Source organism: Heptranchias perlo, chromosome 2, assembly GCF_035084215.1.
Source record: "Heptranchias perlo isolate sHepPer1 chromosome 2, sHepPer1.hap1, whole genome shotgun sequence".
Taxonomy (NCBI): Eukaryota; Metazoa; Chordata; class Chondrichthyes; order Hexanchiformes; family Hexanchidae; genus Heptranchias; species Heptranchias perlo.
In genome coordinates this window covers 8,993,195-9,020,220 of record NC_090326.1, presented here as the reverse complement: position 1 = coordinate 9,020,220, position 27,026 = coordinate 8,993,195, and the positions used below count along the sequence as shown (strand labels likewise).

The window sequence follows — 27,026 nt, the reverse complement described above, 5'->3', positions numbered from 1 at the left end:
TGGTGGTAGATATTTGTTAAGTAAATATATATATCTGAAATACATTTACCTGTATCATGTGAGTGCAAAGAACAGTAGAGATTCCACGAACTGGGAGAGATATAAAGAACAGCAAAGGGATACAAAGAAAGTGGTAAAAGCCTTAAAAAGGGAATACAAGATAAAGCTTGAGAGGGATATCTAGGACAACATTAAAGGTTGTTACAAATACATTAAGAGAAAGAGGGTGGCTAGGAGTAATATGGGTCCCTTAATGTCAGATACAGGTGATACTGTAATCGGAAATCAGGAAATGGCAGACTTACCAAATAAATACTTTGTATCGGTCTTCACAGTAGAGAATGAGGATAGAATACCAGAAATACAAGGAAAACTAAAAATAAATCAAGGGGAAGAACTAACTAGATTCAATATAAGTAAAAACATGGTGGTGGAGAAACTAATGTTATTAAAGATGGGCAAATCTCCAGAACCCAGTGGTTTTCACCCAAGGGTATTAAAAGAAGTAAATGAGGAAACTGTTGATGCATTAGTCATGATCTTCGATTCAGGAACTGTCCGCTTGGATTGAAAAATTGCCAATGTCACTCCTCTATTTAAGAAGAGTAAGAGATAAACTAGAAAATTATAGGCCTAAGAGTCTAATGTCAGCTGTGGGAAAGTTACTAGAATCTGTTGTTAGGGACAGGGTGACTGAGCACTTGGACAAATATGAGCTGATTAGAGTAAGCCAGCATTTGTAAAGGGCAAGTCATGTCTAATGAACCTAGTTGAAGTTTTTAAGGTAACTAACATGGCAGGTAAGGAAGTGTCTTTGGATGTTATTTATATGGACTTCCAAAAGGCATTTGACAAGGTTCCACATAGGAGACTGTTAACAAAAATGAAAGCGTATGGAATTGGAGGCAACCTATTGGCTTGGATAGCGAATTGGTTAGGAGATAGGAGACGGAGAGTAGGGATAATCGGTATGTGCGCAAATTGGCAGGATGTGACTAGTGGTGTCCCCGGGGATCTGTACTGGGACCTCAGCTTTTCCCTATATTTATAAATGACTTGGATGAAGGAACAGAGAGCCGTATGTCCAAGTTTGCTGATGACACCAAATTAGGTGGCACAGTAAATAGTGTAGATGGGAGCAGAAAGTTCAAAGGGACATTGACAGATTAAGTGAGTGGGCAGAACTGTGGCAGAGAGTTTCAATGTGGGGAAGTGTGAGGTCATCCACTTTGGAGCCAAGAAAGATAGATCAGTGTATTTTCTAAATTGTGAGAAGCTAGGAACTGTGGATGAGCAGAGAGATTTATGGATCCAAATAGAGAAATCACTAATAACTAGTAGACAGGTATGAAAAAAAATGTAAAAGGCTAATGGAATGTTGGCCTTTATCTCAAGAGAGCTGAAATACAAAGGGGTAGAAGTTACGTTACAGCTGGTCAGAACTCTGATTAGACCCCATTTAGAGAACTGCATTCAGTTCTGGGCACCGCACCTCAGGAAGGATATACTGGCCTTGGAGGAGGTGCAGTCCAGATTCACCAGAATGGTACTGTGACTAAAATGATTAAACAGGACAGGTTGCGTAGACTAGACTTATATTCCCTTGAGTGTAGAAGATTATGGGGTGATCTAATTGAGGTGTTTAAGATGATTAAATGATTTGATAGGGTAGACAAAGAGAAACTATTCCCTCTGGTGGAGAGTTCAGAACAAGAGGGCATAACCTTAAAATTAGAGTTCGGCCGTTGAGGGGTGACGTCAGGAAGCACTCCGTCACACAGGGGGAGTGGAAATCTGGAACTCTCTTCCCCAAAAAAGCTGTCAAGACTGTGGGGTCAATTGAAAATTTTAGAACGGCAGTTGCTAAATTTTTGTTAGGCAAAGGTATTAAGGGTTACGGAACCAAGGCGGGTAAATGGAGTTAAGATGCAGATCAGTCCAACTGATCTAATTGAAAGGCGGAACAGGCTCGTGGGGGTGAACGGCCGACTCGTGCTCCTAATGTTTCTGTGTAAGGAGTTTTCTAGTGAAATTAGTGCACGTGGTTGTAATGGTGTCGCCACAGCCACACCTCTGGTTAGTCAGCAACTTCTATTTGACAACACTGCTTTAGAAAGAAGCTGCTGCAACCTATGCTGCATCCAAGAAGTCATTATTACAACTGGTGTGAAGAATAAGACCGTACCTAGAGTACATAATTTAACTTTTTCATTCATTCAATCCCCGCATACAAAAAAGGAATATGCACAAAACTGGTGCTGAGGTTCGATAACTTCAGGCCACAGCAGCACCAAAATTCTTGTTAGTCTGGGCTGTTAAGGCAGGACAACATTCAATGAAAACATGTAAACTGTACAAATTGTTGTCTTGCAGATGGGTCTTGATTTTTTTCCCCTGGGTCTCTGTGGACCGCCCTGGTAGGGAGGCTTAATTTGTGGCAAATCCATCTCCCAGTCCAAAAGTGTGAATACTAACTGAGGAAGGCTTAGTCTGATGCTGTCTGTCAAAACAGACTTTTTAAACCACATCTTTGACATGGCTTATAAATTTCACTGATAGTAAAACACTCTAGTGTTGCTTCAAACCAGTCCTAAAATTTACTGCTTCCTGAAAAGGACAGCTCAGTCAGCCCTTTCTGCAAATTGGGCAGGAAACCAGAGTTTTCCAACCACACAAAATGGCACGTCACTATCCTAACTCCTGGAACTAAAGCAAATGGTTGATTGGTGTTGCAGCTTCACTACTTTGGCAATACAGTTCACATCAGTCTGCACCTAATTTTTGGCAATAGCTGAAATTCAGGTGGTAACTAACTCAACCTGGGCAGACGACGCAGTGGCTATATTTGGAAGACGACAGAGAGTCAGAACAGGTTTCCCTAGATGTGTGTTTTGCATAAAAATTATTAATTAAGATTGGTGCTGAGACAGTATCTTATCCAGGCCTCATGGCGGAGGCTTGAGGGAACTCCTGAAATAGAACATTTCTTCATACTTCTACAAAAATAGGAAAATTTGTTTGTCCTTCTGCAAGATAACCACTTGTTCCGGGCCTGGAAACCAGGAAGCTACTCTTGGCAGGCAAGGCACCTGCTGCCCTGGTATCCTTGGTTTCAGCTGGATGAGAAGGCCGTGGCCAGTGAAGATCAGTAAATCAGCCGTATGCCAATTAGCGACCTGAACTCAGGAAAAGGAAGCCTCAAGGCCAAATCTGCTTCCTGGGTTGATTTGTTAGCTGTGCTGCAGGCCACAGCATAGAGACTGGAGACCACGAATACTGTCTCTGGTTCTACAAACTGACATGGAACGGCAGCTGTCTTGCAAAAGATCCCTGCCCATACTTGATTCGTTATCTCACGTGGAGGTGAAGAATGCTTCTATGCTTAGCTGGACCCTCATACCTTTCTCGGCCGAGAAAGATCCAAGCTTTGCTTTTCTTGAAGTCAGCTCACAAGCCAGTCTCACCTAGCTTCCATGGCAAGTCTGTAAGAGACTTCAAACTTTGAAAACATTTGCAATGTTGGAAGATAACAACAATAGTTGTCGCAAGTATGGACCACTGAGAAAGTTCTACGCCACATGAAACAAATTTTAAAAGGGATCCAATTGAAGCAGCAAGCCACTACTGAAGATGTCCCCAGTAAAAGAAAATAGCACAAGAAATTTGGAGACAAACCAAAAAATAACTTTGAAGGAGAGTTCACCTTAAAGGCAGTAGTAGAGCCACAGGCACAAGGAAGATTCCAGGCTTGATCCTTGGTCAACCTTGTTAGCTGATCTCAACTGGAGATAGTAGTAGGAGAACTACAACTGGCCTGCATTTTGGAATGAGCAAAGGAAGGTTCCTACTTCTAGACACCTACCTAGTAGTCCCTGCTACAAATTGATTCTGGATGACGGCAAGATTTGCCTCAGTTGCCACACCCCCTCTTGGATGAAACAAACTGCCAACATTCACTGTCTAAGCTAACAAGTGAAGAATGGCTACTTGGGTTAGGTACCATGAATCATACTTCCAGGAAAGGAAAAGAAAAACTCTATAAGCCCTAGGAGTGTAGGAAGGGTAATTAAATGCAAACTTTCCCTGCTCACAAAAAGAACGGTGCCCCGTGATTTTCCTCATGAGTTGATTCCAAAAACCCATTTATACATGGAGATTGAATGAGGAAAACTAAACAAGGTATCACAATTGTGTGGGACTGGCTGAATGGGCCAGAGGGTCTTTTCCTGTCCAGCATTGTTCGTAAACAACACTGATCATATAACATTCGTATAACCACGTCAAAGAGGCCATCCCCTATGGACAGGCCCTGCGAATACACAGGATCTGCTCAGACGAGGAGGAACACGATGGACACCTACAGACGCTGAAAGACACCCTCGTAAGAACGGGATATGACGCTCGACTCGTCGATCGACAGTTCCGACGGGCCACAGCGAAAAATCGCATAGACCTCCTCAGAAGACAAACACGGGACACAACCAACAGAGTACCCTTCGTCGTCCAGTACTTCCCCGGAGCGGAGAAACTACGCCATGTTCTCCGCAGCCTTCAACATATCATCAATGATGACGAACACCTCACTAAGGCCATCCCCACGCCTCCACTACTCGCCTTCAAACAGCCACTCAACCTCAAACAAACCATCGTTCGCAGCAAATTACCCAGCTTTCAGGAGAACAGCGTCCACGACACCACACAACCCTGCCACAGCAACCTCTGCAAGACATGCCAGATCATCGACACAGATACCACCATCACACGAGAGGACACCACCCACCAGGTACATGGTTCATACTCCTGTGACTTGGCCAACGTTGTCTACCTCATACGTTGCAGGAAATGATGCCCCAGAGCATGGTACATTGGCGAGACCATGCAGACACTGCAACAACGGATGAACGGACACCGCGCAACAATCACCAGACAGGAGGGTTCCCTCCCAGTCGGGGAACACTTCAGCAGTCAAGGACATTCAGCCACCAATCTTCGGGTAAGCGTTCTCCAAGGCGGCCTTCGAGACACAAGACAACGCAAAATCGTCGAGCAGAAATTGATAGCCAAGTTCCGCACCCATGAGGACGGCCTCAACCGGGATCTTGGGTTCATGTCACGCTACACGTAACCCCACCAGCGGAAAAAAAAGTTATCTGCTCTTTAATACAACTGGTCATTCTCTCTCTTTCTCTTCCTTTTGGATGTTTCTCTCTCTCTCTCTCTCTCTCTGTCTTTGGTTCTGGCCGTTTGTATATTCAGCAGTCTTGTATGTAATGTCTCTCTGTCTGAACACTATTCAATTCCTTTGATTGCCTTGATAAGGGGCAGTTGGAAAGATTATCTGTAATCACCAGGCATTGTTCTCTGTCTAGAAATGCGATAAATTTCAAGGAATCCCACACACACCTGACGAAGTAGAAAGCCTCCAAAAGCTTGTGATTTTCAAATAAAACTGTTGGACTATAACCTGGTGTTGTAAGATTCCTAACATTCGTATAGACAGAGCAAATTTAAATAATTTTGTAAAAACATAAAGGATAGAGGGGAAAAATACATAATATGGTTGCATACATAATCACACAAAGTTTTTTTTTACTCAATCTGTTGTATTATGTAACAACATTGGAATGTTGTCCTGTTCTTTCTGGGTTTCCTCTCTTTACTGCCTTTCTTAGCTGAAAAAACACCACCAGCAAACTGGCTTCTGCAACCGCTTGTTTCAAGAATAGCTTCCCTTTTTCAGCTCTGCGTGAAGTACATAAAAATCTCTTGATTTACTAAGAGAGAAGATTTCACCAAGCACATCCAGCTACTAGAAACAATAAAGGTGCATCACTGACATTTTCAAATCAGAATTCCCTTACACATCGAGTATTTCTCAAACATCAATGGTACCCATTGGCAAGCTTTTGCATTTGTGTTATGTTTGCAGCTCCATAGCTAGGAATGCCTACATTATTCAAAGAATTGCTGTAACCGGGAGACAGTGGAATACTATTCCACATCACATCCCTATGAGGGGGAAAAGGAAGGGCATCCAAAGCTAGATCTCCCTGGATGATTAAAGTAATAGAGGTTAAAATGAAACAGAAAAAGGCTCATGATGTCAGGTTCATAATACAGTAGAGAATCAAGCTGAATACAGAAAGCGCAGAGCAGAACTAAAAAAGGAAATAGGAGGGGCAAAGAGAGTGTATGAAAATAAATTAGCAGGTAACATAAAAGGGAACACTGAAGTATTTTATAAACATATAAAGAGTAAAAAGATAGTCAAAGGAAAGGCGGGCCGATTAAGGACCAAAAAGGAAATCATCTTTACATAGAATTACATAGAGTCCACAGGACACTCGGCCTAACTGGTCTATGCCGGTGTTTATTTTCCACATGAGCATGCTCCCACTCCTCTTCATCTAACCCTATCGGTATAACATACTATTACTTTCTCCCTCATGTGCTTATCTAACTTCCCCTTAAATGCATCTATGCTATTCGCCTCAACTACTCCTTGTGGTAGCGAGTTCCACATTCTAACTGGACGAAGAAGTTTCTCCTGAATATTGGTGACTATCTCATATTTATGACCCCTAGTTTTGGTCTCCCCCCAAGTGGAAACATCTCTTCATCTACCCTATCTACCCTTTCATAATCTTAAAGACCTCAATCAGGACACCCCTCAGTACTTTGCATCTGTCTTCACTAAAGAGGACGCTGCCAATGTTACGGTAAAGGAGGTGGTAGAGAAATTGGATAGGATAAAAATAGATAAAGAGGTACTAAAAAGATTGGCAGTAATCAAAGTAGAAAAGTCACCCGGTCCAGATGGATGCATCCTAGGTTACTGAGGGAAGTAAGGGTGGAGATAGCAAAGGCCCAGGCCAGAACCTTTCAATCCTCCTTAGATATGGGGATGGTGGCAGATGACTGGAGGGTTGAAGATGTTACACCCCTGTTCAAAAAAGGGGAGAGAGATAAACCAGATAACTACCAGACAATCAGCCTAACATCAATGGTGGGGAAACTTCTAGAGACCATAAACCAGGCAAAATTAAATGCTACTTGGAAGACCATGGATTAATAAACAACTGCCAACACAGATTTGTTAAAGGTGAATCATGTCTGACAAACTTGATTGAGTTCTTCAATGAAATAACAGAGTGGGCTGATGAAGATGGTGCAATTGATGTTGTGTATATGGACTTTTAGAAGACGTTTGATAAAGTACCACATAATAGCCTTGCTAGCAAAATTGAAGCCCACGGGATTAAAGGGCCAGTGGCAACGTGGAAATGAAATTGGCTTAGAGACAGAAAGCAGAGAGTAGTTGTTTATCAAGCTGGATGAAAGTATACAGTGGTGTCCCCCAGATGTCAGTATTAGGACCACTGCTCTTTTTGATATATATTAATGACCTGGACTTGGGTATAGGGGCATAATTTCAAAGTGTGCGGATGACACAAAGCTTGGAAATGTAGTAAACAATGAGAAGGATAGTCGCAGATTTCAGGAGGACATTGATAGACTGGTGAAACGGGCAGACACATGGCAGATGCAATATAAACTAAATGGTACAATTTTAAAGAGGGAGCAAGATCAAAGAGACCTGGGGGTCTACGTACACAAATCTTTGAAGGTGGCAAGGAAAGTTGATAAAGCAGTTTAAAAAAGCATATGGGATCCTGGGCTTTATAAACAGAGGCATAGAGTACACAAGCAAGGAAGTTAGGGTAAACCTTTATAAATCACTGGTTAAATCTCAGCTGGAGTATTGTGTTCAATTCTGGGCACCACACTTTAGGAAGGATGTCAAAGTCTTGGAGTGGGTGCAGAGGAGATTTACTAGAATGGTACCAGGGATGAGGGAATTCAGATATGTGGAGAGACTGGAGAATCTAGGATTGTTATACTTAGAACAAAGGAGGTTAAAGGGAGATTTAATAGAGATGTTCAAAATTATGGTGGGTTTTGATAGAGTGGATAGGGAGAAACTGTTTCCAGTGGCAGGAGGGTCAGTAACCAGAGGACACAAATTTAAGATAATTGTCAAAAATGCCAGGAATGGGGGGGGGGGGGGGGGGGGGGGGAGGGAGATGAGAAGACATGTTCTAACTCAGCGATTTGTTATGATCTGGAATGCAGGAATGCATTGCCTAAAAGGGTGGTGGAAGCAGATTCAATAATAACTTTCAAAACGATATATACTTAAAATGGAAAAATTTACAGGGCTATGAGGGAAAAGCAGGGGAGTGGGACTAATTGGCAGCTCTTTCAGAGAGCTGGCATAGGCACTATGGGCCGAATAGCCTCCTTCTGTATGATTCTATGAAGCGTTTGTTCATCTTTTTGTTAGAAAGATCTGCAAAGAAAGCCAATCAAAGGAATTTAACTCACGGGGCCGTCTGTTTAACACTTTTAATGAGCTGGCTTCAAAGCTAGTGCACGGCTGCCAAAAGGAATCAAAAAGGCCAATAGAATGTTGGCCGTTATCTCAAGTGGGTTGGAATACGAAAGTGGTGCTTCAGTTGTAGAGCTCTGGCCAGACCCCGTCGAAAGTAATGTGTTCCGTTTTGGGCACCGCACCTCAGAAAAGGGGTAGATTCACCAGAATGATACTAGGGTTTTAAGGGTTAAAATTATGAGGACAAGTTGCATAAACCTGGCTTGTGTTCCCTTGAGTTTAGAAGGTTGAAAAATGATCTAATCGAGGTATTGAAAATGATTAACGAATTCAACAGGGTACAGAGAAAATATTTTCTCTGGTGGGAGAATCGAGAGTAAGAGGGCACAACCTTAAAATTAGTGGCCATTTAGGATTTAAAAACAGGAAGCACCTTTTCACACAAAAGGCTAGTAGAAATCTGGAACTCACTGCCCCAAGTCTGTGGGTGCCAGTTGAAATTTTCAAGACTGAAATCAATTAAAGCATTGTTAGGTAAGGGTATCCAAGGATATGGAACAAAGATGGGTATCTGGAGTTCAGGTAGAGATCGGCCACGATCTAACTGAATGGCGGAACAGGTTCAAGGGGCTGAATGGCCTATTCCTGTTCCTATGTTGGGAAAAGGCAATTCCCCTAATTCCACCATGGTGGCATCGAGCCATATTGTGAACATTTCTAATGTTTTTTGCCTCCACTAGTCTGCCTAGTAAATTACTCCAAGATTTTATCCCATTTGAATAAAGAATTTCTTCCGAATATCCATATTAAATTTACTTCTCACTAATTAAATTTACGCCCCTTAAATGTCTGTCTTCAAAATATTTTTGGTTTACCGTGTCTAAATAACCTTTAATACTTTGTATCCCTTCACCACCTTCTTTCTCTAATTTTTTTCTTATAATTCATCCTCTTCGTAATTGTGATCAACCTTCTTGCCCTTCTCTGCACCTTTTCGATTGAATTAAAGAAGGAACTTGCATTTGTACAGCACTTCTCGTGTCCTCAGGATGTCCCATCACATTTCACAGCCAATTAATTTGTTTTGTTGTAATTAATTAGATGTTGTTTTGGCTAATGTTAGCTTAGGTGGGATTGGTGCAAGGTCTAAGGCGGGCAACGGGCCCGAATGGCGACATCAGTTCAAGGCCTGGCCGTTAATGTAGCTCGTTGAACTCCCGGCAGAACACATTGCCTGGCTGGTGGGTTAGAGCGAGCCGCCAGGGATCCACAGTACGATCCCTGGCACCATGGTAGGTTAATCGATTGAAGCATTCCTGTTTCATTGGTAAAGGAGAAAAATGTCATCTCTAATTTAAGAGTCAGGCTTGGCTCAGTCACAGCACTCTTGGCTCTGAGTCAGCCCCACTACAGGACATAAGCACATAAGCTAGGCTGCAATGCTACAGGAGTGCTGCATTGTCAGAGGTACTATTTTTCAGATAAGCTATTAAACCAAGGCCCTGCTGCCCTCTCTGGTGAATATAAAATATCCCATGTCACTATATGAAGACCACCTGGGTCTGGTCAATATCTTTCAATCAAACAACTTCAAAATACAGATTAATTGCTCATTTAACTTATTGGTGTTTGTGTGCAAAATGACCACCACATTTGCCTAAAAAGCTAGTGACTCAAACACTTTGGCACACTCTGAGGATGTGAAAGGCTCTATATTGCCTGGGAGTGGTGCCGCTGTTGGGGGTTCCTATAAAATGAATCAATATTGCAAATTCTCCTTTCTTCCAACATTTTTGATCATTAACAGAAGAATACTAAAAGAGGTTCAGAACTTTGCTCATCTTGATCAGTAATGTCAAAGGTTATAACATTTGAATGCTGCGCTGGTTAAAATAGTTCAGGGGTACAGTAGTGCAGTGGTTATGTGCACCCGTCTTTCGGATGAGACGTCTGCCCTTTCAGACGGGCATAAAAGATCCTATGGCACTATTTCGAACAGAAGCAGGGGAGTTCTCCCCCGTGTGCTGGACAATATTGATCCCTCAAACATCACTAAAACAGATTATCTGGTAATCATCACATTGCTGTACGTGGGACCTTGCTGTGCGCAAATTGGCTGCCGCGTTTCCTACATTACAACAGTGACCACACTTCAAAAGTGCTGTGAAGCACTTTCGGACATCCTGAGGTTGTGAAAGATGCTCTATAAATGCAAGTTATTTCTTTCTCATGTTACTGGAATAGTAGTCCAGAGCCTTGAACTAATAATGTAGAGAATGTGACTTCAAATCCCATCATGTCAGTTTGAGAATTTGAATTGTTTAAAAAAAAAATCTAGAAGTTTAAAAAAAAGCTATCAATAAAAGTGACTATAATGCTGATGGATGGTCGTAAAAACCCAACTGGTTCACCAATGTCCTTTAGAGAAGGAAACCGGTTGTCCTTAACCTGTCTAGCCTGTAGGTGGACTCCAGTCCCACACCAACATGGTTGACTCTTAACTGCCCTCTGAAGTGGCCTAACAAGCCGCCCACTCAGTTGTATTAAACCGCTACAAGGCAATCAGGGATGGGCAATAAATGCCAGCCTTGCCAGTGATGTCCATATGAATGAATTTTTTTAAAAATCACCCCATCTCCAACCAGAAACAAAATTGCTTACTGCACAGATTCATAGTTATCCATATCCTTTCAAGTAGTGGATGAAGTAAAGGTAATTGCAGGACACTAGCAGTATGTATTTATGTTATTATTGTTGTCAGTGATGTGTGGTTTTTTTTGGAATAGAGTGAGCAAAGCTTTCTTTTTCTAAAAAATAAGCTACTTTTTCCAAATGCTTTCTCCTGGAGTCTCCCTGTGCTATATACTATTCCTAGTCAAGCGTACAAGCTGGCCTACCTTTAGACCTGTCAATATAATGGTAACATCAGCTACTTGGAGCTGCACAAGAGTGGCTCTAATGTAATTCTTCCTTCAACGTATCCTTCCTATCTTTGGGGAAACACATAGCTTTGACTTTGCTGGGATTGGCACCACACACGAGATCCCCAACTGCGAATCAAAGTCCTACTCTTCATGATGCAGCAGAATTACATTATTCCATGAATACAGTGCACGACTCAGGAAGTAACAGTGCTTCTGACAGCATGACGGTGTGCAGTGAGCGTATTAGGAAAAGATGTATACTTGTTGCTCACATGGTGGCCAGCTGAGACCAACCCAAAATTTCCAGAAAAGCATCATCCACAAAATCCAACATAATTTTATGCTCAAATATTTTTGAACGGAAGCTATGGGAAAAAAAAAGTTTGTATATGCAGGTCCAACTACTAAATGTCACTATTTCCATACTCTAGTCATACAGACAACAGGCATCAGCCGGGGCTCAGTGGTAGCGCACTCAGCCCTGCGCCAGAAACCTGAGTTCAAGCCGCAAGCTAATGACTTGAGCACATAATCTAGGCTGAAGCTTCTGTGCAGTACTGGCAAGGTGCCATATTTCAGATGAGATGTTAAACCGAGGTCTCACTTTCCCCCTCGGGTGGATGGAAAAGATCCCATGTCACTGTTCGGAGAGTAAGGGAGCTCTCCTAATATTCTTCCCTACATATATTTCTCAACCAACTAAAACAGGTTAGCTCGACATTTCTCTCATTATTGATTGTGGGACCTCGCTGTGTGCAAATTGGCTGCCACATTATGACTGTGACTACACTTCAAAAGTATTTCATTGGCTGGGGATGTAAAAGGTGCGACATACATTTTTTTTCTTTCGTTATAAATAGGTAATATATCCTGAATGATACCGACCATTTATACATGTAATAATAACCTACAAGCAGTGATAGATCAAGAATCTGGTAATCAAGTGTGGCACAAGGCAATGACGCTTTTAATTATGCAGGAGCGCGACTGAGCCCGTACAGTCTGCATTATTCGGTGTGCAAGGACATATCTTGCAAGCGTGACACTTATTAATAATACAATTAATTCTTCAGTGAATAATGAAATGATCAACAATGCCCTACCAAGCTAAAGCTAGACCTGCCACACACACAAATTGTTCTTGCAAACAAAGCACATTATCTAATACAACTCACTGAAAACTGCAATGAAAATGTACAACGCCTCAGCTATCTCAATTAAATGTGATGCAGTGTGGAATCAGTTGAAGCCTCACCGTTAATGGGGCTGGACAGAAAATTGTATGCATTTCCATGATTGCCTTGTGGATCATGTAATTGTTATCTAAGCAATTCTGTGGGCATGAATCCACTGCAACTGACTTTCTTTTCTAAAAAAGCTAGATTTTCCACCGATTCATGATTATTGGGTAGAAAAGATTAAGTAGCACATGTGCTACAGCTAAATGTAAAAACTAGGGCAACTCTATTATATATCAAAATTGCTGGGTGGGTTGTAACATTCCATTTGAAAATGTTTGGAAAATGTCAGGTTTCCTGTATGGGAAATTCCATGAAGTGTCCACCCTGCAGTATCAGTTATGCCTGTAGGTGGTACTGCAGTAGGCAATTACAATGTTAAAAATTTTGCCTTGTAACATCAGTTGCAAAACCCATTGCCGATACTGTATTCTGTCCAACAATCAGCATGCAGTTGCACTACAAAACCACTAGTTAGCTCGCATCACAGGACACCATTGCCATAAATCAAACTTTAATGTAAATCGATGAGAAAAATTACTTCTCATTTGTACATGAATTTCAACTGTTACTCAGCTACCAATCAACGCATCCTCCCACAGTGGCTGTACTCCCTACCTGGCTGTTAACCCAACCTCAAGTTCCACACTATCTTTATCAATAAGTTTCTGTTCCTGGTATTCGTGCTTGAATATTCTATCCACCCCTCCCACCATTTGTAGATGAAAATCAGGCCTGAAGAAGGGAAGGGGATCTAACTGCAACCATCCCTTCCACTGAGATTTAACTGTAGACAATAGTGGGAACGGGAGCTGAGATCCTGGCCCTGAGAAAAAAGGGTAGCTTACAAGAACCCCCTCACTACTCCTCACTCAGGGTTTAGTGAGCTTCCCCCCGCCTGTTGAGGGAGTTTCCCTTCTCTTCTGACATCCTCTTCCTCACCTTCTCCAGCCCTGCCTAAATCCAATTCTCCCTCCTTCCCTCAATACCGCACTTGGTCTTGTGTACAACACAATGGGAGAACAACTAGTTTTATATATTGAAATCTCTGAGTGGGTCACATTACATTTCAAGATAAGGTGTCAGCCATGGTTCAGTGGGGTAGCACTCTCACCTCTGAGTCAAAAGGTCATGGGTTCAAGCCCCACTCCAGAGACTTGAGCACAAAATTTGGGCTGACACTTCAGTGCAGTACTGAGGGAGGGCTTCACTGTCAGAAGTGCCGTCGTTCAGATGAGACGTTAAACAGAGGTCCCGTTCGCCCTCAAGTGGACATAAAAGATCCCATGACACTATTCCAAGAGCAGGGAAGTTCTCCACAGTGACCTGGTCAATATTTATCCCTCAACGAACATCACTAAAACAGATCATCTGGTCATTATCATATTGCTGTTTGTGGGACCTTGCTGTGCACAAAATTGGATGCCACGTTTTCTACATCAGTGATTACACTTCAAAAGTACTTCATTGGCTGTAAAGCGCTTTGGGATGTCCTGAGGTCATGAAAGGCACTATGTAAATGTATGTCTTTCTTTATATAATCGATCAATCACTCCTATGGGCTTTTTTAATGTAAGAGGGCAAAAATTTACCTGTAGTATCTGTTATGTCTCTAGGTGCAGTTGTAATTGGTCTTTACAATGTTATAAGTCATTTTACACAACATTCGGTCCAAACAACAGTAGCTGTCACTGTAATTAGGGTTAGTGTGTTAGCATGCATCTACAAGCAGAAACCACTAGGTGTCTGTCCACCAAGATGTTTTGCCTGTATCTGTATCCAGAACTATTTAGAGAACCAATGGTCAGTGATGAATTTCAATAAAAATGTATTCTAAAATGAAATAAAAATTAGTTATTTTTCTGTAAAATCTCAACCTCAGTCTTTCCAAAATCTATTTTAGGCACATAGGCTTGAAGGCTGAGCCAATTATCTCTTTAACTTTAACTCTCAACATCTTCCTGTTCTGACGAAAGGTCTTCGACCTGAAACGTTAATTCTTTTCTCCACAGATGCTGCCTGACTTGCTGAGCTTCTCCAGCATTTTCTGTTTTTATTTCAGATTTCCAGCATCCGTAGTATTTTGCTTTTGATTATCTCCTCTTAACTGATTCTCACCTTGCACTTTAATTGTGAACTCACGGGTTAGTTTTATTTATACAACTGACCAGCAAGTGCCCGTCCATAGTTTGTCAGAGAGAAGGATATAATGGTGCTGGCTCCTCCCCCACACAGAGAGCTTTTCTGGTTTTGGATGCAGCCCACCTGAGCAGAGAAACTAGTTCCGAGATCCCTCCCGACACTGTTAAGCGTGTCCCAGGTGCTGCCCTCCCCCCACACACCCCCCTCCACCCACCCATGGTAGTTTGGCATTTCCCCTTCCAGCTAAGTAGCTTACCAAGCAGCCCCCAGATGAGATAATGCCAGCTCCCGACCACAGAGAGTTCGCTAGATTGCCTACCCCAGGCTGGGTGTATGTGTCATCCTAGGACTCCCGCTACCCTCCACAGGTAAGAGTTTGTCAGCCATGTCCCCTCACTCCTTTCCGCATCCTCTCCTCTTACCCCCGCCCCTTCCTCCTCCTCCTCTAGCTCTCCACTCCTCTTTCCCCTATGACATTACCTACATGACCTGTCTACTTCACTTGGTCTCTACTCCCCATGTGCAACACCATAGGAGATTGATTGGCATACTGACCATATACCAACAAAAATAAATCAAGAACTGAAAGAGCAACTGGTGATGATTACTTCCAGGATCTGTCCAAAAAATGGACAAATGTGAGGGTTTGGGTGGCCCAATGCATTCCCACACCTGGGTCTGGTATCTAATCCCAATCAGACTGATGAGATAAATACTTCCTTCCTCTCTTTCAGCTGTAAAGATCATAAACAAAATGAGTTTTGGTGGTGTTAACCCAGTTACTACCATTTTTTAAGCTGAAGGAACCACCCTTAGTGTTTTCTAGGAAGAGAAATCTATTATAGTTTTATAGATCATGTTTAACACAAACCTCTGGGATAGCAGCTTGAAGGCCACAGAGATAATGTCAATAAATACAGGTCTATTTTAAAATTAACCACAGCAAGGTGAGAAAGCAATTCTTAACAGATAGGTCAGCCAGTCTCAATATCCATGCAATTTTTTCAACTGTTCATTTAAGGTTTACGATTCCCAAATATACATTAGACTGAATATTTACAGAACCGTTAGTTTGCAATTTATTTCATTAAGATAATGGTCTTTGATAACTTTAGGTATGAATAATTTTGAACAGCAACATGGAAGTAGGTTATAAGTGTCCTAGCTTTTCTCTGTGAGCTATATAGCTGCGTACCATGGTGCCTCAGGAGCTATTTATAAAATGTAAACCAATATATAATTTATAATTAATATTACAAGTCGTGAATACTCCAAGATCCAGGTGTCACATTAGGATTTATCCCCCATTGAGCAAAAGTGCTAAAAACAGCTCTTTCTAAACCTATAAAATTCAAACAGTTCAAAACAGCAAGTAAGAATTATAAGCACAGATGCCCAGGCTTCAAAGGGTGCATTATCAGGGCACGAGGCTGCATGTGGCCTTAGGACTGCGGGTTGGACACCCCTGAGATTAGGAGCCGGAAATGGATTCATTGAAAAGATCTGCAGAGGCTTAGCTTCTAAATCGAACCTATGAACCTTTTAAGCTCGAGGCAGTTGCTTGACATTCCTGTCTTTAACAGGAAAAAAGATAGACACTTTCACATCACCCTATCTCTCCATTCATCTGCTTAGAAACAATGCAGGATATTTATCCATAAATGTAAAATGATTGCAGAGAAGAAAATTTGCTCCCAAAAAGCTGGCATGTCTAACGTCTAAAAACATTAATATAATGATTGAGCATTATAAGAAAGTAAAAGCTCCTTCCATAAAAAGTTTAGTGCTGATGTAAAACTAACTCCCCCTCCGAATAAGCCGAGGCCATTACATCCATTATCACACCACAATAGCCAAGATATCACGGTGGGTCTTAGCAATTAAAACTGGCATGTAAATTTATTCCAACAAAATTCACAAGGTTGCCTTCGAGTCACTATATGCAAATTGATACGGTCTGATGGAGGTGAACCAGTCCATGTGCACATACAAATAATGCATATGTGATTTGTATTGCATGACAGTTTCCAAGTGCTATAGTTGGGAAATATTCTACTCAATACAGACTAGCCAGAGTAAAAATGCAATGCAGAATACTGGGCCATAACTTGCTGGAGCGGGGCATCTCACGGCATATGCCATTAGTTAAATATTTTCCTTCCTTCAGCTCGAAAAATGTTTGTGCTGTAACTTGCTGGAAGTGCGAGCTATTAACGGTGCAATGAGGACAACGGGACATCTGGGGCCTTGGTGAACGACGGGACCAACAGTCTACCTCCTTAACTAATGTGATTTAAGGATTGAGAAAGAGGGAGGAACAGAAGGTAATAGGGTGAATTAGAGTCAAATCAGGTACAGAAAGAGAAATAGAGAGGGAAAGAAAGATTGGATTAAGACAGAGAGAAGAGAATCAGAAAGGAAAAGTAAAAGAAATTTAAAAATGTAAAATTTGACATTTTTAAAATCTCCAACAACAATTCACTACCTGAAGGAATGAGATTCCACAGTTTAAATTGTTCACTTTCGGGGCCAGAGAAGATCATTGTCAGTCTTTAACAATTATGTCCTTAAAAGGGTACTTACACTATTAATGACAAAACGCAACTTTCTATGGTGAGTTTAATGGGCAATTAATGTGAAAATCCAGCAAGTTCTTCAAAGTAACAGGGAGGCTAAGGGCGAGATGCTGTTTGTGCGAAGCAAACGGAGAAGTGGTGTAAAGTTCTGGAGATTGGCAACTCACAGCGTCTCTCTTACTCCCCTGAACTTACTGGCTGATTTGCACCATTAATAACGCTGTGCATCATTAACGCACCGTCATTTTTCCAGCAAGTTTCGGCCTATTAGTTTGGAATACGCACTTGTGCTTTACAAGAACTTGAGAAACAGGTTAACATGAGAAACAGGTTAACATTCTGTGGCTGTGCATTGAAAGTGTGCAAAAAAATTAGGTTTTGCTATTTTCCAAAGTCAGCAAGGGAACCCTTTCCAATTATGAAAAGTACTTTTTTTTTGGTATGGAGTATATCAATAACCCAATAATAAAATAAAACACATCGCACCGAAACAAGTAATAAACCAAGGTGTCGATGAAAGCAATTACTGATCATAATTCATCAATGGAAGGATGACAGAAAATGCTAGAAATACTCAGCAAGTCAGGCAGCACGTGTGGAGAAAGAAACAGAGTTAATGTTTCAGGTCAATGAGCTTTCGTCAGAACTGTTCTGACGAAGTGTCATCGACCTGGAACGTTAACTCTGTTTCTTTCTCCACAGATGCTGTCTGACTTGCTGAGTATTTCCAGTATTTTCTGTTTTTATTTCAGATTTCCAGCATTTGCATTATTTTGCTTTTGAATGGAAGAATGACGACTGGTTTTTAATATTCACTTATGCTAACTTAAAAATTGTAAATTTCCACCTGAGCAATGCTGAACAATTGATTTCTTGCAAGATCAGGTTTTAACCAATTTTAAAAACACATTTACTGATATACAAATTAATTAAGCTCCATTTATAGTGATGACTAGTATAAATATATAGAGTATTTATATATAGAGCATAAATATATAGAGGTCCTGAAAATGGAAGAACCTTGGCTTCTGAAAGCTTAACTAGTATTGCTATGGTGACAGAAAATCTGATTATATTTAAATGACTAATGCTGAGGCATGAACCACTTCGTTTGCATAGGAATCATATATCTAAATAATTTCTTTCAAACAATTAATTACAACATCCAAAAACATTGCAGTGACATCCTGAATCAAGTGAAGATATTTCATTATCGATTGAAAATACTCTTGTAATTGAGCATCTATATATATACACACACATTATATACACAAGGCTTACTGAGTGAACGTTAGTTATAGAGAATTTGTCTCGAGCATGTGAAGTCAGACTGTGAAGTGAAAAACGTGGTGTGTTGACCCACTCTTGAGAACACAGCACAGATCCTGCGCCAGGACTTTCCTCTAGCAACACATGAACTCGGTCATTAATTCCAGACTGCTTTAACTACAACTTGCATTTATATAGCACCTTTAACGTGGTAAAACGTCCCAAGACGCTTTACAGGAGCATTGTAAAACAAAATTTGACACCCTGCCACATAAGGAGATATTAAGACAGGTGACCAAAAGCTTGGTCAAAGGGGTAGGTTTTAAGAACGACTTAAAAGAGGAGAGATAGAGCGGCAGAGAGGTTTAGGAAGGGAATTCCAGAGCATAGTGCCTAGGTAGCTGAAGGCATGGCCACCAATGGTAGAGCGATTAAAACTGGGGATGTGCAAGAGGCCAGAATTGGATGAGAGCAGAGATTCTCGGAGTGGCGTAGGGCTGGAGGAGGTTACAGAGATAGGGAGGGGGGGTGATGCCATGGAGGGATTTGAAAACAGGGATGAGAATTTTAAAATCAAGGTGTTGCCCGACCAGGAGCCAATGTAGGTCAGCGAGCACAGAGGTGATGGGTGAATGGGACTTGGTGCGAATTAGGATATGGGCAGCGGAGCTTTGGTTGAACTCAGTTTAGGGAGGGCAGCCAGGACAACATTGGAATAGTCGAGTCTAGTGGTAACAAAGGCACGGATGAGGGTTTCAGCAGATTAGGTAAGGCAGGGGTGGAGACGGGCAATGTTATGGAGGTGATCATGGTGATGGAAAGGATATGGGTTTATAGAGGATATGAAGTTTAGCATAATTTCCTTGCTTTTGTACTCTATGCCTCTATGTATAAAGCCCAGGATCTTCACTTCTCTGCATTAAATTTCATCTGTCACCAGTCTATCTATGCCCTCCTGAAATCTGATATTATCCTCCTCACTGTTTCCGAGTTTTGTGTCATCTGCAAACTTTGAAATTATGCCTCTTTTTACCTAAGTCCAGGTCATTATACCCAAGGCCAGGTCATTCTCAAACTATAGCGGAGTTCCTAGTGCCTCTTTATTCTGAAGCATTGTTGAGATTAGGTTTCCAAGCTAAATGCAATCTCTTGGCAGTGTTTACAAATCTACAGACACAATTTGTCTAGGAACTGGATTCAACAGCTGCAAAGCTGAATGGTACCTATCAAAGTCAGAAATAGAACACTGTTATCCTTGCACGGCCTGGACCTTAACTTATGCTGCTGGAGATCCAAGTGTTCCTCTTTCACAACATCTATCACTTGTATTTAAAAAAAACTATTAAATTAATATTTTGGATAAAATCTTGTATTTACGTACAATTCCTGTAGCTGGTTCTTGAATGTAATCTGGGGTGTATTAATGAACTAGCTATCAGTAATTCAGTGATCGGTGCATCAAAAAAAAATCACTGACAGTTGAAGAGTTTTTTTTTAAAAAGAAAACAATTTAAATGCTTTATGCTACCTTCAGCATAAACACAAGCAACTGCACAGGAAAGTTAACCGTCGTGTACAGCAGCGTTGGAAGCAGAAGGTGGATTTCAAATTTACAAATAGGACAAAGCACATGAATGGCACTTGATCACATGATTCAGGACATCCTAAATACTTCACCTATAAAGAATTACTTTATTGGCAAACGTGGTTGGCCCCACAAACAGTAATGCAATGAACAGTTAACTTGAAAGAGGGAAGAATGTTGGCCTGGGCACTGGGAGAACTCTGTTCTTTGAATAGTGCATGGGATTTTTAATGTCCACCTGGCAAGGCAGACACCACCAAACAGCATAGTTTTCCTGTAGAGCATCAAGAGCTTACTAGATGCTCAATATAGATATGCCAGAACTATTTTCAACTCTTTTAAACGTCCACTAAAGCTGAGTAACACAAACGTGCCTGGATGGTAAACAGTCACGTTCAATTTTCTCAACTATTTTCCTGCTGTATCAACTCGGCTGCTGTAAAGAAAAAGTTTAAAGCAAAGATTATATATTTAAGAAATTGAGCTACTTATAGGCTGCACTCACCAGCTGTTAAAGGAGGGAACCTAGCATATATATCAGTCCAAATTAACAGGGTAGGGTTACATTTTACAAAACAAGCAGTATTTCCTTTCCCATTAAAAATTATATTGATCATTCAAAACAAAATATTAACCAATTTGAAATAAAAATCTCTGCACAGCCATGACTGAAACACTTGTTGAAACATTTCATCTGCTTTACAATATATGTAGCAAGATTGAAACACTTGTTTCAGTCTTGCTACATATATCGTAAAGCAGATGAAGTTTTTAAAAAAATAATAAATACTATACTAGTCACTAATTGATTTGCATTGTTGTGGTGGAAGACTCTGGTTGCACGGCTCAGTGCAAAGAAATTAAAATGTTTTCTTTAAGCACGTACAACTTTATAGTACCTGTTAGATACAGTTCAAGGTTACCTGAAAATTGCTCCAACAATTTATCTTCACTTCAGAAACATAATCTTCCCTTATGTCCACCTTTACATTTGCTACACAAAACATTTAGAACAACTTTGAACGCCAAATTATGAATTATTTTACATAATGAATTTGCTCCCACTAAAGACTGGGTTGAAACTAGTTTGACTCGAGCTACATAGGATCGTCTAAGAAATGCACCCAGTCTAGGTTAGACTAAAAAAAAATGACATTGAATTCCAAAGCTAAAAAGTTAGATTAAAATCTATTACCACACCACTTCAGTACTTAACAGAACTGTAGCAGCTGCTATTTTAAGGAGGCATTTAGATGTTTGTTAAGCATATTATCTCTGAAAATGGATGGCCAGCAATGTAGGGAAAAATTGTTTGTTCCTGCAGGTAAATGTGCTCAGAAAGCATCTCCAAACTCAGCATCTCAAGTGCATGTCTGCCAAACATCTGTACTTCCGCCAGACAGACCCGTTCATATCAATGATAAAATCTGGACAAGTATCAGGGTTTCTTTGAGCAAACAGAAAGCAATTAAGCATCACCATGCAGCCATTTTTAAAGTTAATATGCAGTTATAGAGCTATGAAAGCTATAGTGTTTTCCTGGGCACACGGGCAGTGTAACGAAACTGTTCAATGTAAAATTCAATTGAGATTTATAGTTTTCTCTTCCATTATTTTCCTTCCTCTGGGCATTGGTCCACTTACTGGAACATCCACAATTATCAGTCATCCTCTGGTATCTCACTCAAATAGTCAACTATTCACTTGAGCCTGGATGGTGGGTGTCGACAGGCTAGCTGACTGCAGAAAACATCACAGCCGATCTCAAACTTGTTCTCACCCGGTGTCCATGTGTGCAGGAGTTGCTGGATAGCAAATCAGAAGTGGGCACTTGTGGCCGATTTTAGCTAACCTAGCCTAACCTAGGCACGGAGACTGTTGTAGTACCCCATCACTGCCCCAGCTGACAGCCAATTCAATACTGACTGTGGATAAAACTTGGGACATTACTGGTCTTTGCGACTCAGATAAATGACACTACCTCTTAGCCATGGGATGAGCCCTGAACAATAATTTAAAAAAAAAAGACAGCCCCACCTTTGCCAGGTGCAAATGAACAGCACAGGAGTGTCATCCTATGTGTCTGGGCTGGATTCAAAAACCTGGCCCCAGACACAAAACAAATATTGCAACACATAATTCACTAAGATTTTCAGTTTGTAAGAACCCTAAAACCAACATTTATCTGTTAATTTTTTTAAAAATTGCGGTGCGGGGGAAGAAGCAGCAAAAAAAATTGCACTGTGCATATTAGAACAGAAGTAGGCCATCCAGCCACTCGAGCCTGTTCTGCCATTCAATTAGATCATGGCTGCTCTGCATCTTAAATCCATCCACCCGCCTTGGTTCCATATCCCTTGCCTAACAAAAATCTATCAATTTCAATTTTGAAATTTTCAATTGATTTAATCAGTCTTATTGGAGAAAGAAAAATTGTGAAACTTTGTGAAAAAACAAAGCTGTAAGTAAATATCAAGATTAGATTTGATACCTTTTTAATGTATAGTCTGTGCGGACAAGTAAGAGTCCTACTGCCTCTTTAGAATGCACGTTTCTTGAAAGGGGCCTTGCAACTGCAAAGCCAATTTTCCTTTGGCTCCAAAGGTGTTCATTATTATAATGGGGTCTGTACCTGAGCTATCCTGCTCAAAATGAGAACACAACACATATTGTTTCTTTGTGGTTTATTTCTTTAATCGGAAGACTGTCATGTGATTGAAGACCAGCAATATGTGGCATATCCACGCCCACCATCTGTAACAGAAGCTATGGATAGTTAATAAAATCAACTACAGAGGGGGGGAAAAAAATGAGTAATATTTAGGTACTTACCCCAACATCCTAAAAACATGGGAGTGCTTTAAAACAAAAAAAGTAACAAGTGAAAAGAAATTACGCACTTCCAGTTTACGTTCTTTCTCTGCTAGGATTTCGTTTTGACTACGGATGTAATCAGCCAGCATACGTGCCAACTGCTTGCGATCTTCCAGTTCTGCAGCCAGTCTGCCATTGTAGTCTGCTAAGAGCATGCAGGCCTCATCCACTGTTTTTGAAAGTCTGTCTGCGGACTCTTTGTCTAAATTGGAACCATAAACCACATAACATTGTACTCACATGAGAAATTTGGACAACTATTACTGCATTTTAAAATTTCAAAACATGCAATTTTATATTCTTTGAAAAGTCTTTGCTTACCTGTTATTTTATCTAATAGAGAAACATCTTGAACCTCTGGCGGCAATGATGCAATCTTCTGTCGAACAGCTGCATCACCAGAGGCTGCATTTTCCAGCTCTTGCAATGATTTAATTAGATCCTCAGTCTGATACACAAAACAAAAAGTGATAATGAGATGAAGGATGCTCTTGCCTGGATGAAAATATCCACTCATAGTGCCACTCTTTGGTAACTGCAAAGCTTTGTTAAATGTATATATGGTAGAACTACTTATATTTGTGCAAAGGAATGTTCATGGGAGAGGAGCATACATACACTTGTATTAAAATACATCTGCCCTCGTGCTATATTATAGGTTCACAATATGTACAATCGGGCACACCATGAAAAGAACAAAATATTTTTATTGTGAATATATAAACAGATCTACAAGAGGAGTTGATGTACTACAAACTTGTGTACTGGCTGATTTCAAAGCTTATTTGGATGCAAGAGCTGGAGTGAGTGATATCGGCCAGTGCATAGATTTCAGTGCACGTTTTTATACAAAAATGATTTTTATGGGGTAAGGAGGAGGGGGGGGGTTAGGGAGAAAGCAAGAGAAATTCTCTATGAAATGTCAGTTTAGTGAAAAAAACAAACCAAGTGGCATCTTGCAACTTAAGCAAGCATGACACCCCAATGGACTTCTTTCCATCACTGAGTCTCACTATATGTCATTTATACCACATTGTGGTATTTATTTGACTTCAAAATTTGCAGCTTTACATTAAAACACTTTTTTTTTGATAGCGGCAGAAAAATAAAGTACACATTAATAAATACCCATTATACTTGATATTGAACCTTACAATTCTAAGTAATTTAAGACATCAGATCAAATAAATCACTGCAAATTAACTTCCAGATCCCATTACCATGTGTAGTGTAAAATATAATTTTAATATTCTGAAAAGTGTCCCCATTAATGTACTATAATCCATTTTTTTGACATTATTGAGAAACACTTCTTATTGATTAGGCAGTTAACACTGATCCTCTTCAAAATTTCAAATGGGACATCTGTATCAATAACAGGTTTAACCGGATTTGACTAACAGTTCTCATCATGAAGCAGAATTATAGTTAGTACCAATCTAAAACAGAGAACTAAAAAAACTAATACATTAACTATAACATACTCATATAACATGTATTACTTATTCTTTTCTCCCTGGGGAGAATACACCAACATATTTTACTTTGCAGGGAGCAGAATAAAGAGAGAAATCTTTTTTTTTTAATATAGTTCTCAAAGGCAGAGTAGCATTATGAAAAGGTCTGCTGCGAAGAGAATAATGGATGTTTGGTAGTATTTGCAAAGCAATAACCTACAATGTTATTGTACAGGCGGTGGCTATAAATTGCTGCGTTTTTACTTTTGCAGCTTGACATCAGCTGAACCTCAGATTTGATTCTGGCTTTAGAATTATTCCAACGTTTATGCAGTAGTTTTATTCAGTTCTGGGCACATTTGCGCACAGTCAACAATGCAGGAGATGACTGCCTTGGTACTCCATTACATAGTGATGAATGACAGCTCAACACCATAGGACAGTATCAATACTGAATTATTTGTCGAGACATAACTTGCAGTACATTACTGGGAAATTCTGTGGCCAGTACATAAAATTAGATTTATATCATACAGTATATCTTTTAAGATTCTGCCAGTGAGAAAACCATTGAAAGAATTTCATTTTTTGCATATTTATTAATCTTCAAAATAAATATTGAATTATAGGGACTGAGACAAATACAGGGATAAAAATAATTCAAAGCCATTCCTAAATGTATTTTCTGTCAGAGAACCATGAAAGTTTCGTAACACTGTCCCAAAGGTAATACTTCACACAAAAGAACAGCTTTTTTTTTAAAAGCAGTTAATAACAGACAATTTATCTGTCCATGTGGTTAAGTCAATGTTGCATGTCCTTTATTTTAAGGAGTGCATTTGTCTTCAGGGTAGATAAATGTAAAGAAAGCTCTGGTTGAACACAATCTGTATATACAGAAATAAAAATTCAGAAATTTTCAGTCTAAATAAAATAACTCTCTCTTGAAATTTGTTGATGCAATAGTTATGCATCACAAGTAAATTGAGGTTTAAAATTGTAGACTCCTGAGTTAATACATGTGTAACAAAGTATATAAATGTTAACTTGATGGAAGTTGATACTGTAGATGTATTTATATTTGCGATAAAACTATTTGCGCACTTTCATGGAGCGAACCAAAAATATCCTTACCACAAATAATATGGACCTTTGAACAGTAGAACATGTAGCACAATAGGCATTCCATGATTATGAACATGCCCAACTCCTATCAGCTTTTCTTTGTGAATATAAACAGTTCTACAATATTTATTCATATGAAGGCTCATTAAGTGAAATCCGATTGCCCGATTCAGCTGTTCTCCCCCTTTCTGCTGATGTATGCTTCCACAGACACCATTCTTAAATGTGTGAGCATGGATAATGTCAGCAAACTAGTCAACCGTGGAGGTCACTGCTGGCAAGCCCGATCCTGCTTCTGCACCTTATGTCCAACCATGGACACCTTCCAAACAAAGGCTACTGGACAGCAATGAAGAGCAACAAACTTGGCTGAGATTATTCCTTCTCCCTGATCCAAGATGCTGAGACCAATTGCAGCATCTGAATTGCTGCTCCAGCTGAGGTGAACTAATTCAGCACTAAAATTCAATCGAGGAACATTCTGTACCCTCTACATTTTACGAGTGTTCTTCTTAAAACTTTTTATCAGTCAATTGCTCAAAGCGGCTCGTTACAATTATTTTTTTAAATAGTTGTGCAACCGCCAGACTCAAGCACATGATTTTTTTTAATATACTAACAAAGCCAATTAATGTGAAGAAACCAGTCTCACCTTGAGAAATACACGATCATGTGTGAATTGAAGAAGAACTTCATCCCTGCCGAGTTTTCAAAAACATTGCGGGGACTGAGCTTTTAAAAGTGAATGCCAACAGTTGGTTTGGAAATAAACCAACTAATTTCACATCAAGGCTAGGTGGTAGGGCCTGGTTCTTGGGGATTCCCATTACTTACATCATTGGGACACACCTGCTTCATTTCCTCATCTGAGAAATGGAGATCTTCTGGGCTTCAAGTAGTGGTTTATCATATATTAATATGGCAATCCTTCAAGGGGTAAGCAATTCATAATGCCATGCACTGTTTCCTTGTACAATAGGTCTGAGCATCTGGCTGTCACTCATTGCTTTCCTTTTAGCCAAACTTCTCCACTTCCCTTCCCTCCTGAAGGTGCATACTCCTTGCTGTGATACAATACACAGTGATGCTCTCCAACACTTCACCCAACTGACCTTTACTCCAGTGTGATCCACGATAGCAAGTGTTAAGACTGTTCAACATCAGGCATCAGAGTCAAGCGCAATCTTGTCATTGCCCAAAATTCACACGTCAGGCAATGTGGACTTCCTGCACTACCAGGTGCTGCTGAATAGTGATCAGGAACATGAACCCTGACTGATTTTCACCTCCTAGGAACTCATGGGAATGCATTCTAATTTAACTTTATGTGGCAAATCATAAATATTCAATACTTCCACAGGAAAATGAGGGTGAATAATTAATTCAGCCTGACGCCAATTTGACAATTCCATCTGCAAGTCAGTGCTCTTTCCCATTGCAATAG

The 27,026-nt window shown here is 40.4% G+C and overlaps 1 protein-coding gene across 4 annotated transcripts in view; it reads right to left on the bottom strand.

Moving 5' to 3' along the window:
* LOC137334994 (regulation of nuclear pre-mRNA domain-containing protein 1B-like) overlaps nucleotides 1–27,026 on the bottom strand; it is a 68,418-nt gene that overhangs the window by 13,626 nt on the left and 27,766 nt on the right. The window contains exons 5-7 of one of the 4 annotated variants that reach the window (XM_068000102.1): nucleotides 23,322–23,448; nucleotides 23,027–23,202; nucleotides 22,618–22,880 (exon numbers count right to left, since the gene is read on the bottom strand). In XM_068000102.1, coding sequence (XP_067856203.1) covers nucleotides 22,773–22,880; nucleotides 23,027–23,202; nucleotides 23,322–23,448 — 411 coding nt within the window. In that variant the 3' untranslated portion in view covers nucleotides 22,618–22,772. Of the gene's footprint in view, nucleotides 1–22,617; nucleotides 22,881–22,958; nucleotides 23,203–23,321; nucleotides 23,449–27,026 lie in introns of those variants that run through there. The other 3 variants (XM_068000093.1, XM_068000086.1, XM_068000108.1) reach the window with 3 other exon arrangements.